This window comes from Rhea americana, unplaced genomic scaffold (genome assembly GCF_003343005.1).
Source record: "Rhea americana isolate MKP2758 unplaced genomic scaffold, rheAme1 scaffold_425, whole genome shotgun sequence".
Classification (NCBI taxonomy): domain Eukaryota; kingdom Metazoa; phylum Chordata; class Aves; order Rheiformes; family Rheidae; genus Rhea; species Rhea americana.
The window spans coordinates 289,833-302,466 of record NW_028186563.1 but is presented as its reverse complement, the minus strand read 5'-3'; the positions used below and the strand labels follow the sequence as shown (position 1 = coordinate 302,466).

General features: G+C 50.8%; 1 protein-coding gene across 1 annotated transcript in view; it reads right to left on the bottom strand.

The window, feature by feature from the left end:
• Positions 1 to 12,634, bottom strand: part of HYDIN (HYDIN axonemal central pair apparatus protein) — a 164,642-nt gene that overhangs the window by 49,737 nt on the left and 102,271 nt on the right. The window contains exons 23-27 of the mRNA XM_085315270.1: positions 7,435 to 7,539; positions 7,140 to 7,242; positions 4,838 to 4,954; positions 3,855 to 4,064; positions 1,607 to 1,744 (exon numbers count right to left, since the gene is read on the bottom strand). Of these exons, the coding sequence (XP_085171396.1) occupies positions 1,607 to 1,744; positions 3,855 to 4,064; positions 4,838 to 4,954; positions 7,140 to 7,242; positions 7,435 to 7,539 (673 nt within the window). The remainder of the gene's footprint in view (positions 1 to 1,606; positions 1,745 to 3,854; positions 4,065 to 4,837; positions 4,955 to 7,139; positions 7,243 to 7,434; positions 7,540 to 12,634) is intronic.

Here is a 12,634-nt window from a genome sequence, read left to right as displayed (position 1 = left end):
AAAAATCACAAGACCAGAGGAGGGACCAAGTTCCTCAAGAATATTGTGCAAAGTGACTCCCCTCGCCCTTGCAGGTGCCCTCAGGAACGTGCTATTCCTGCCAGAGCAGTCCGATGGGTGCGTGGAGATGCACGAGAGCAAGGCACAGCCAGTTGTGCTGTGGGCACAGTAGAGATGGGCACACTCACCACACTTGCTGCACCTGCACTGCGGTAACGTGCGTGTCCTTTAAAGGGGGGGCRTGAAGATGGAGTCACTTTGCACGGGCCGCCCTTTGCTCAGCAGGATTATAGCTCTTCTGTCAAAAATGTTCACTCACTGCTAGCCAAAGCCAGACTGCAAATAAATAAAGGCTCTTTTGCCAGCTGCTACGGAGGCCGAGTGAAGCACCTGCGCCTGCACGGGCCTGGCGGCTCCTGTCACAGCATGGTAGTGGTTCCCAGGCTGAGTGAAGGGGGCAGATGCTGCATCTGAGCCCGCACTGATACATCACAACCAGGACATCTCCTGCCAGCACAGCTCACCTAGACTGAACTCACAAGCGATCTGTAAATGCRCCTCTCTGGAAGTGCTGGAGCAGAGCACAGATTAGGACAAGAGCRAGGAGCAAACATGTTGCAGGCGAGGACACCTCCTCTCTGGGCTTCTGGAAGGGCTGCTGGAGTGCCAAGCTGGGCTGATGCCAGYCAGGTAGAGAGCAAATGCAAGCAGACCACAACACTGCTCTGCGTTACGGGARGCATTTGCAGATTTTCTTGGCTCTCACGCTGCAAGCTGGGCCAGGCAGGGCAGCCCCCTGCTTCCCGGTCCTCTCCTGCTCCGTGGGAGGATCTTCCTGGCAGGTTGCAGGGAGAAGCAGCTGAGCAAGAGCCACGCGGATATTTGGTAACTGCTCTTTCCTCAAGCCATCTCTCCATGCATCACCACCCCCCGGAGCAGGGCGCTGGGCGTGCACTAAACAGGGCCGGCACACAGCATCTGGCCAGGCAAAGAGCTGCGGAGATTGCAGCAGGATGAGAGCAACAGCAACCCACAACGCAGCTGCAGGGGAAAAAAGCCCTGCCAAGCAAGTGCTTGGCTGCGTTGGCCGAACGGCGGGCTGCCAGGAGACCGACGCTGTTACAGCACCAACTCCGCACGGGCCCAAACAGAGCTGTATCTCCGAAAGTTCGCAGCAAGAGGGCATCACCGTCTCACTCACTATAGGAGAAAGGCATCGGTGAACTCAGGAGTAAAAGCAATTTGGCTTCCTATTGCAAAAAATGGACACAGAGAGGGAACACTGCGCTGGCACAAGGGCATCTGTGCAGCACCGAGGAGCTGGGAGAGAGAGATGCCTGCTCATCAGGGCTGTTCCTGCCCACAGAGCTGCACGCTCTGCTCCCCACGGCGGTGGGATGCTGCAAACTCCTTCCCTCGCTGTTCCAGTCCCATTGCTCCCTGGCCACCTCWCTCCCTCTACATTTGCTCGACCACYTCTGCCTTCCCRGCTGCAATTGCTTGTAGTCCTCTTTCCCGGTTGCATTTGTAACCCCTCTCCTGGGCAGCACAGCGCTCTCCCACCGCCTGGGCCAGGCTTAACCGCTTGGACTGCCTTCGTACTCACCGTGGCAGGCACGACCAGGGGCACGCCGGGCAGAGGGTTGTCTGCAGAGGCCGTGCTGGCGCTTAGCACCACATACTTGAATCGCACCTTCCCGCTGTTCTGCAGGGTGAGCTTCATTTCAGAGACCTCGTTAAACAGCTGGAGAGAGGACGGAGGAGTGGGAAGTTGAAGACCTGGTTCTGTTGCTGGGAATCCACTCCTGCTTTCCATAACRCATGCTCAAACAAATATTTAATGCAATTGAGAAGCGGGGAATTTAGAAAAGGTACAGGCACGGAGTCTCCTGGGTAGTATGCTGTTAACCTGGGGAACCCACTGCCACAGGGCACTGCTGGGGCCAAGAGCTTCACAGAGGAGCGAATATTCATGGGAGCACACAGAGGTGTGATAGCAACTGCGTGATGATCAGTAATAAAGAAACCAAAGAGGACACCAGCCCTCCAGCTCTCAGGTGTAATCCAAGAGCTAACTGAAACACAGAGAAGGAACTTCACTTCCAGTGGGAAGCTTATTCTGTAATTGGCTCCCCTAGTTTAGGGCAGGAGATACCCCACATTCTGACCTCTCCTATCTAGCAAGCAGYCCTTAACTAGCAGAGAGAATCCGCTTTGTAAAGACCCCCGCAGGTCCCCGTCTGCCTCCAGCAAGCTTTGCTCCCCAGGGCTTCCTCTGGGTCCTGCTTTGGGACCAGCCAGAGTCTCTGCAAAACTCCCACAGAAATCAAATGTAGATGAGGGCAACTGCCGCATGTAGCGATGCCAAAAGCCAGTGGCTGTTCTCTCAGTCTTTATCCTTTGACTCATTTTTAATATGCCATTTATCTTTGGCAAAGTCACACGTGCATTGTGATCCCTGGGTTCTCCTGTCACTGCCTGAAAGAAACAAAGACATTCCAGAAGAAAAGGCACCTGCAGACAATATGTGCAGAGCTTGCAGTGACAGGYGAAAGGGAGACACACAGGGCGGTACGTACAGGGCAAACAGCCAGAGATACCTGTGCGGGTTCTAAGGGAAGGTAACGAAACCCCAGATTATTCTGGGGTTTGGCTAAGAGGTCCAAATCTCCCAGGGCTAAAATTACTGAAATCAAAGCACAAGGGGCTTTCTATGTTAACAGCCACCAGCTGAAACAGCAGCACTGGATGCCTGGGCAGAACCTGTTTTGCTGAGAACTGGGCAATTCGTTAACTGAAATGCTGCTAATTCATATTGCCATACAGTGGTAAGGTAGGCTGGAAAAGAGACAACTACACTGCCCAGCAGGAGGAGAAAACACGCTAARCTGCTGCAAGCGGACAGCTTTTGACAGTGCCCTCGTGAATGCAGTTTGTGAGAGAAGGCACAGCAAGAGGCAGAACGGTGCTTGAAAACGCTGAATCTGTAGCAGGAAAGAGCAGAGCACGTGTCGCTAGCTTGGAAGAGCTTTGGAGCTTGGCCAGAACAGCATGTGCTACCAAACCCCTCTTCTGCATGGCTTCTGCTGCATGGTCTGAAGACACGGAAACCCCAGGACTTCCCTAATCTCAGTCTGGGAACATCTGCAATTTTCCTAGCAAAGGTTTCAATCGGGACAGCTCTGGGAGCACTGGGCAGGCAAGAGGCTCCTGGCACCTCCCCAGCTACGCTGTAGCACTGAGCCAGAGAGCACCATTGAGGAAAGGAGGACCCAGAGCAAGGAGGACCCAGAGCAAGAGGTATCAGCCTTGCTGCAACCTTTCCAATCAGTGCTTCAGCTCTGGGAAACTTCCTCCAAATTTGGACCAAAATTTTGTTGGGGAAGCCCAAGATAACTCCCTCACAGGTTTATTTTGGTTGTTATTTAAGGCTCTGCAACCTGAACAACATGTCTTTGGGTCTCAGACTGAAGGAGTAGATCAGTGGATGGAGGTCTTGGGCACATGTCCCTCTCGAGATTGCTGCTGGGATCCTTYCTGCTCCAGGGAGCAGTGGAGTTGCTCCACCTGCCTCCTACAARGCTGGAGGCTGCACAACCTCCACGAGGATGAACTCCCAATGGATGCTTTGGRGAGGCAGAGATAGCCATGAAAAAGAAACAATCTGGATGGAAGGTGTGCTGTGCACAGGCCATCCTGCCAGAAGCCACAGAAGGGCTGTGAGGAAGGCAGAGAAAGCAGTACAACGGACTGAGAACAGCCAGAAAGGGAGCAGAGTCTGAGAAATAAGTGAGGAGCAACAGGACAGAGCTGGTTTCAAGACGATGACCTCTGCCACGAGAAGCACATGATACCTGTAGCCCGCAGTCAATCGCCTTTACGTCAAACAGGTAGTTGATGAGCGAAGCCTCCCCGCTGAGTGCGATCTCGTAAGTTGGGCCGCCCTCCACTTTGCACTGCGCCGTGACGCGGGCAACAATGTTCGCGTGGCCATAGAAAGTGAACGTGACCTGCTGGCTCTCGCCCGGCTGCAGCGTGCCATACAGTGGCAGGATGTCAAAAACCTAGAGGCAGCGGAGGAGAGGGGAGACTGAGACGTCGAGCATCAGGTTGCATGCAGAAGAAGGGCCACCCTGCCCCTCTGACTCTTAAATGAGGTGGTGGACTGAACGGCTTTGGCTTGGAGCGATGGCCAGACAAGGCTGGAGGGACGTATTCCTCAAATGGACAAAATTATCCTAACCTCTTCCTCCATCAGTTCCACTTTCCAGTAGAGGGACCAGGGGAAAATCTTTTCCCCTACTCACTAATTAATTAATGCATTAATTAATTAATACACTACATTAATGCAGTTTGGGAGGTCTCCTGGCAGTAACAAATTCTCTTTGCTGCGGAACTTGCTTTTAGAAGCACCTTTTACTGCCCTTAAGAGAAACATTAGGCACGGATCTGACGGTCCTCAGAGCCAGGGGAGGACTCCAACCCAGCTCATTTGACTGCYGACACTTCCCATCCTCTCTCTGGCTTGTACAGTGCTCTCTGTTAAGATGCTACAGCAAAAATCACTGCAGAAACGTCCTATTTACCACTTGCTTAATAAAAATGGGATAAATAACGCCCTTCACGTTAACATGCCCTATGTGGCCTCTCCAATGACCAGTTGCTTCAGCACTGGCAGCTCCRCAGGACAGAGTGTTTGGAGGGGTGTGAGGCCTCGCTGTGAGCAGCACCGAGGGCCACGAACGTGAACGGGGGGCACTACCTAACTGCTTGCCACACTGGCACGCACTGCCACACATGGAAACAAGACACAGCAGGTGATGAGATTCCTGCTTACCTCCTCTACCCCCAAGGYGAACGGCTTGCTCTCCGTGACTGGTAGCAATTCCTTGACCCCCATTAGATTCTGAGTCTTTGCAGTGTTTTTCTCCTCCTTAGCAGYGGATATTAGTGGCTGCAAAACAAACACGATGAACTCTGCTGACTGCTGGTCCGAGCGAGACCACAACGCTGCGTTGCGGTAGGGTCTGCATCTGCTCCCCACCTGCACTGACTCTTTGCAGAACCAACCAAGATGACTCCTATGGGCACTTTGATGTATATGGGAGAACCCAGTCAAGCCAGGAGCAGCCTGAAATGGTACCTGAGTGCAAATCAATGTATGAGTATGTCCATGCCATCAGCTAAGTGTGCATCCAAGCCCATCCTAAGATGGTCCATCACCTAAGTGTAGGTCCAAGCCTAATATTAGGCACCAACCCACTGTTGCTATACATAAGCTTGCATGAGGCGATGGTTGTCCTCGGCTTGTTCGCTCGTGCCATACACATGGATGSGACACAGGTAGCATGACAGTGGACAGTGACAACCCTGAACTTATTCCTGCAGTTGTCAGTAGCACTGCCACTTCCTGCGCTCCTAAAAGGACATGGATTAACATCAGCCAGGGGAAGGCACCTTTTCTCTCTCCCACTTGACATATCAGCACCAAGCTTGTACCCTACAAGGAAGATCCAGGCTGGACATCACTGTTTAGGTGAGTCTGCCATAGCCATCCATCACCAGCTGCTGCCTTCGTGACAGCAGTATGCTGACTGCTCGCACTTCAGATGCTGCTCAGGGAACACACGAAGAACCCCAAACTCAAATCAGTCAGGCTTTTCCTGACAAAAATGGCAATGCAGTTGCCARAGAGATGTATTAAAAACAGTATAATAAGGTCTTAGAAAATGCTTTGCACGCTTCTCCTGTTTCAGACGGTGCTTGGATTTCACCTGATGCACTCGCCAGGGCCAGAGCGCTGAGGATGCTTTTGAATAGCACCTTTCTGAAAAGATATTTTTCTATCTTGCAGCAAGGGAGAGCTGGTTCAGTAGTATTTCATCTCAAAAGTGTTGTCTTGCAGAAGGACCTTAAGAGTTTTTGGCCTTATACTGCAGTTTGGCTTTCATTCTACAATAAGTTACAGGGTTTTCAGCCAACAAACAACAACTGCTGTCAGCTTTAGAAGAACAGGGCTCTGCAAAYACCACTGACAGCTCATAGCCTCTCTCTCCTTTTCCTTGGCATTAACTTACAAGAGGAAACTWTATGTGGATTATTAGAGGATTATTATCCATTCCTGCTCTACCAGGACTGCTCCAAACTCACAATCCCTCCTGTTTTTTTCTAAGCTTCTGATCTTCCATCTCTCCATCTGTGGAAGGTTACACAGATATCACCTTGATACAATGACATAAACCCCAGAAAAAATTGCAATACAGATGTACCCTTTGAGGCAACTTTGTATCCTACTTAGCCATGTATGTCCCATGAACGTCCCTAGTTTATTTGTGCATACATAGCAACAAAGTAGGAAACAAGGAASACACCATACCTCTGTCTGAAAACATTTGGCCAGACCGTTCTTTACGGCCATAGGGCATCATTTCTTCTGATAAAGAAAAAACTTGCAGTTAAAATCTTAAGACTGCCAGTATTTGTATGCGAGCAGGTGCAATCCTTCTCCTTGAACTTCATATTAATGGTAACTTTTCCTGAACCCCTCCCTGCTTTGTCACTTCTGCTTTTGTTCTTTAATGCCCCTGAGACAGTCTCTGTCCCACAGGACGCAGAATAACGAGTCACTAGCTCCAGAGCAGTGAGGTTCACAGCTTTGGTCAGCAAATCAAAGGGCATTTTCAAAGCCAGAAAGAAGAGCCAGTGACTTTGCAAGGTCTCATTTCACAAAAGCACTTGAYGGGTGAGGCTTCACTGCAATGCCGGGACCAAGAGGAAAGCAGTAGCGTGACAACGGGCAGCTCTGGCTGCAGCCGAGCTGACCGGCAGTATGCAGAGGCCGGTGGGTGATGTGGTTTGGTGCAGAACAGACAGCGGAAACCTCATTTGACAAAGCAAAAAACCAAAGAGACAAAAAAACCACCCCCAAAACATTGACCTACGTCAGTAGAATCTGAGTGGGCTTCTCAAAGCAAGCAAAACTGCCCTATTTCACCCTCCTCGGGAGCCCAAAGGTGCCTGGCCTCTGGCCCTGTTGCCAACCGTGCTCTCAGGACACAACAGCAGGGCAGTAAAAAGGGAGGGTGGCACGAGCGCGGTCCTGCTGAGGCAAGCGGGGCAGAGCGTACAAGATARTCTACCTTCGTGTCTGGGGAGTCCTTTGGGCCTGCAGGCTCTTGGGCACGATCCCCCGCTGCCCTCATGCCATGAGCTTTCTTCTCCGCATTTGCGTCCCTGAAGCTTCTACAGGGAAAGGGAGGACAAGGTGATGCCACCAGTCCCCCAAGCTTTGCGTTTCCACCCCCATGTTTCTCTGAGGGGAGGCATCTCCGCTGCTCACGGCAATAGGATCTGCTCTGGAAACGTGGTTTTCAGGCCACGGCGGTGACTCCGAGTTCTCTGTCACCCTTTGGAAGTGGGTATTTCTGGGCTAACCTCACAAAGCCGTCGTTCTCCGCAGCCGCCAATTGCTCCGTCCGAGCTTCCTCCTCCTTYGGTGATTGGGGCTCGATGAAAAATTTAGGTTTTGGAGGGCTGAACCTGGAAGACAAAATGAATATGAATGTGGGCCTTCACGAGACCTCCCAGGGATGAGCCCACGGGGCCTCACAGCAGGACGAGGCCCCTGGAAGGGGCCCGGCAGCTCCAAAACCCAGACGGAGCAGCTGAGTGGAGCAGGTTAACGCTTTGGGCTGCAAAAAAGACCCAGCAGAGCCTYGACCTCGATAAAGCCCCACATCAGGTGTAACCTCCACGTCACGAGACGTCCTCACACAGGCAAGGCCACCAATGACATGGAAAACCACCTCAAGCAATTCCAAGCAGAGATTCACAATTAACCAGCCCATTGATCCCTGTAAACGAGAGCCAAAGCAGCGGCGGCAGCTATTAGCACTRGCTTTGGGAAAGGAAGTTTTGATCGTTTTTGATCAATAGCCTGCAAATCTCATTTGATGAGATTCAACGCCCTGCTGCTCTACAGGTAATCCCTGTGACACGCAGCTTAAACTCTCCGGCTGCAAAACGACGGCTATAGCATCGCCCCTCTTTAAAAGGGCAGCGATTCAGCGCGGTTCTAAGCTACGGGACGGTTGCTGCTGGTGYGATTACCTCCCCACTGTGCACAGCGGTTGCTAAACACAAACTGTTTGAGGACCAATTTGGTAAACGATTCAACAACCCTGTTCAACAGTTCGTTTCGTGAAAGCATCCGAGTTTACAGTTGGACCAAAACCAATCAATAAAAACCATTTACCTTCACGTTTTTGCGGGTTTCTAGATGCCTTTGGAGCTTAAGTTCCCAGTTTTAAATTGCGCTCACGGTTAGATTTGTAACTCTGTCCATATGTCTAATACCACAAGAATGGGCTTAGAGGTATACACTCAAACCCAACTGCAAGTGCCCCCCATAGTCCAGCCGGCAGGTTTTTAAAAGAATCCCTGTGCTTGCTTCCAGATGGGAATTAGATGCCTAACTACCTCGATGACGTGCTCCCAGCTGAATACTTGTCCTTAGTTTGTTGTGGCTCGTTAGCTAAGCCTGCTTTTTGTTTCCAGATTGGTGCTCACGGGCGCAGCTCCAACGCGTGCCTAGGCGGGTTGGCTTAACGCGCTGCTGCAAGCACTCCGGGCTGAGTCCAAACTGCTTGGGGGTTCACAGATGAGCTCAGGGCTGGGTACAAATCGCCACTGTCCGGAGCTCCTTCAAGTGCTCCGGGCAGTTTGTCCACACAGCAGGTCAGCAMGTTGCCTGGCTGGCACTGTGGCAGCTGTACCTAAAGTGCTACCCGCAATCCATCCTAGCGAGGAGATGAAGTCGTGCCTCTTAGAGCTGCCTCTGATAGACACTGCAGGTTAATAACATCTCCTGAGGAGAGCCGAAGACAGGAGATGGAAAAATCCATAATCGTTTATTAAATTACCTTTAGCTTCATAAAATGGTTTGAGGCAACTTCACGGGACTACAGTGCCTAGACAATAACAATATTTTTCATTCTAAAGTAGAAGCCCTCTGGGACCTGGTGCTGGGAGATGATGTGATTAGCGAGTCCTGCTGAGGAGAAGCACAAAGCACACCGAGTGACTTTTACTAGTAGGGAAAAGTCAAAATGAATAACAAGAAGCGTAACACCAAAACAAAGGGAATGAGATACACGCACACACCCCCAGGAATCGAAGGTGTCGATAGAAAGGTGCCTTATTTCTGACCGCCGGAGCAAGAAATCTTCTCGGCACTGAAGGAAGGCGTGTTGTCTTAGAAAAGCAGAAGGAACAGGAAGGGTAAGAGGCAAAGATAACACTAAAGTTACTCAGCACCAGCCCCGTCTTTCTCTGAAATTAATAGGGACTTCCTGGGCATCCCAGAAGTGGTTGTAAACACAGGAAAGGCTGCAAAGGGAAGAAATTGGCTCGTGCACCCACACACCTCTGCTGAGAGGGGACCCGTCCCGTCCCCAGAAAGGGGCTGAAGGGTTTGAGCACCTCTGTCTGCATGCTAGAATAAAGATACGGAGCCTCCTGACTTATGCAGGTTGGCCCAGGGTTGGAGGGGTTGGCAACCACATGTTTACATCCCTAGGTTCACCTCATCCAGCGTTGGCCAACCAACAGCCAAGCTTCAACCAAGCCTGAGGTTCAGCTAGTTAGTCGTTGGACAAGGAGAGAGGAAAATCGATTTCACCCAAACACAGACCTTGCACAGCCTGGTGAGACGCGACCTTGCTCTGGCAGCCCTGCATGGCCCACGGCCACGGGTTTCTGTGACGCACGTAGAACGTCAAAGCTCAGGAAGGTGGGCACGAGCCCATCATCCCTGATGGTGCAGCACCTGTACCTTCCTGGCCTCACCAGGGGGCCGAGAGATAAAAAGCATCTGGAATGGAGATTTCACAGGCATGAGGGCAGACCAACACCAGGGCAAGAGGTGTCCCCCCTGCTAGGCTGGGCTCCGGGACGATCGCGTGCCAGCCACCGTAGCTGCAAAACATCTCAGTTTGCCTCCTGGTTTCTGAGCCCGTTAAGGACACGGCTTCACACTGCTTCCCACACCCTCTCCCCAAAATAGAGGAGCTAGAAATCACACTGCTTCCCAAAACGGAACRTGAAGATCCACAGGCAGCGATGCGAGCCTGCCAGCTCCGGCTGTGCAAGAGCCGTCGGATGTCAGCACCGGCACCTGGAAACCGCGGTGCTCCTGCCCCACCGGCCAGCAGCAAATGCACGGGGCAGAAAACAACCACCCTTTTTTTTATTATTAAATGGAAGAGTTGAAATAACTGACAGTCCCAGGTAATTTTACTAGCCACGCCGGTCCACGTCCTATGTCCTGGGAGACAGTAATATCCTGGTTTGGACTCCAAGAGGTCAAAACAGCAAGACAGGAAAACACCGCCAGCACRGAACAGACCAGGATGCTTCTCTGACTGCTGGGGTTTAGTTCAGCAACCTCCAATGCCTTACAATATTTTCAGCTCCTGCTCATATAGAAATGTGTAAGACTCCACCAGGCTGCAAATTTAAACATTAAGGAACATATACTTTTTTCTGTTTACAGGAAAAAAAAAAAAGAAAAACAGAAGAGGGAAGCCAAGTCTAATGCCCTGAAGATAATTCCCTTGCTAGGATAAACTCCTTTGCTAAGATGAGATTTGTGTATTCACTGAACCCTCCATTGAAATTCAAACCAGGCAGTGGAGAGAGAGAAAAAAGAAACAACACTGCTGCAGTGAGTCTGAGTTTTCCATCTTCTGGTCTGTGCATGCTGGAAATGATTAAACTGGATTTGGTTTTAATCTGAATGCAGTGAGCGGTCCTGGGGCCATCTTACTGTGACCAAGAATTAATTAACTAGCAGTTAATACGCAATTTTAAGAGACTTACTTAGCTGAGTCAAAATGTTACCTTTAAGAGTTGAAGGAGAGTTTTAATTTCTTTCTTTTTGTTTTTTAAGGCAGAAATTGTGGGAGAAAAGCAGGGACATTGCTACAGAAGAAGAAAAATATGCTGTGTTCCTGGTTAGCCACCAAAGCTCTCCAGTACTGTTGAGCAGGAGATGCAGGATTTGATTTTGGGGTGCATTGAGCAGCCTCAGCTCCTGCTGAAGCCCACAGGAAAGGCAGGTGCTTGGGTCCATCTGAAATCTCAACCGTTTTTTCACTTTCTATGCTAAGAATCAGAGGAGGTTCTGGAGACCCCTCAGCTCCTTCTCATACAGTCTGCACCCTGTACAGTATACTTCMATTTTTTGTTCCATTTATTTAGCGACCGCCGCTACTGACAACACGAGTAGACCTCGCCCTGCGTACGGGCGCGAGGAGAAGTGCCAGAGGCGGACACCATCCCTGCTCTTTTGAGAAGCTCCTTCCCCACAAATGCTGATATCTGCATGATGCTTTGCTTTGCTGCATTGCAGCTCTCCTCAGTGATCCCTGACACGGTCAACTTGAYGTTTCAATCTTCTGAGGAGCACATCTCTTCATACTCCCAACAAGTTGTATCGCTGGGAGATGTCTCCTCTGACTTTACTGGAGTTATTCTGACCTGCACAGGTTTTACTGACAGCAAAACATTACACATTAAGTCCTTCTTCATGCTCTGCACATCAGGCACATGATTTATAAGCATCAGGTGAGGCAGGAGGAAGTTCCTGGAAGCTTCTCAATCAGACTCTGGCCAAAGGTCTCTGAACAAATCAGTAGCTCTAACAATAAATACAATCTGTTGCCTTTGTTCAAAATTAAACAAGCCATGACGGGTGTAATTTGGAGATTCTATTTAATCAGCCACAATTACAATCTGACCAGCTACTCCAAATTACCTCTGTAGATTTTATCGGTTCCTTTAATTGATAACAAAGAGAGAGACGTGCTCCAACTGCCTTCGTGTCGGGGACCAGGACACAAGCCATTTTTGCGATGTCTTCACGAGGCCAAGTGCAGAGAGCTCGGCAAATAACGACAGACGTGGCCGTGACCATTGCAAGCACGCAGAAGCAGGAGGCAGGCAAACAACTAATTAAGCCTAARGCCAGTACTGGACTGCGAAAGACAAGCTAGTCCTGAGCGCTTTTAGGTAACTGGGAGAAAGTTCCTAGYCATGGGAACAGGGATGTTCTCTATCAACACTCTCCTTAAGGTAGAGCCATCAGAAGACCAAAGCTGGATCTCAAGYAGTTTGTGAAAGGGATGATACAGTACAGAGCCTGAGATTGCAGAGAACAAACCCGGTGGGCTTGGGAGGCCTCTTTCATCCTACAAGAATGAGCCTAAAAGGGTTCAAGCCTGTGCTGAGGCATTTGGTGGGGTGAGGGCAGCATATTCCCGTGCCACCCTGCCAGTGCTAGTTCCCCACAGCCTTTCTGCTTAAAGTTGCTCCGCAGGAAAAGCCAACTGCAGACAGCGCCTGGAGGACAACATGCCACAGCTGGCAGCCTTTCCCCACTGCCCCTCTGCAGTGCCGAAGGGCAAGAAAAGGAGGGAGACGAGAYGAGGAGCATGTCCTGCAGCCAGGCACAGTTACGGAGCTTTCCTTACCTAGGAGGAAAAGTCTCTGCTCGGCTCAACCACTTCTGCCGAACCCCAGAAGGTGTCTCCACCAGCACATGCTGATCCGCGCTCCCTGGCACAGTGTGCCTCCA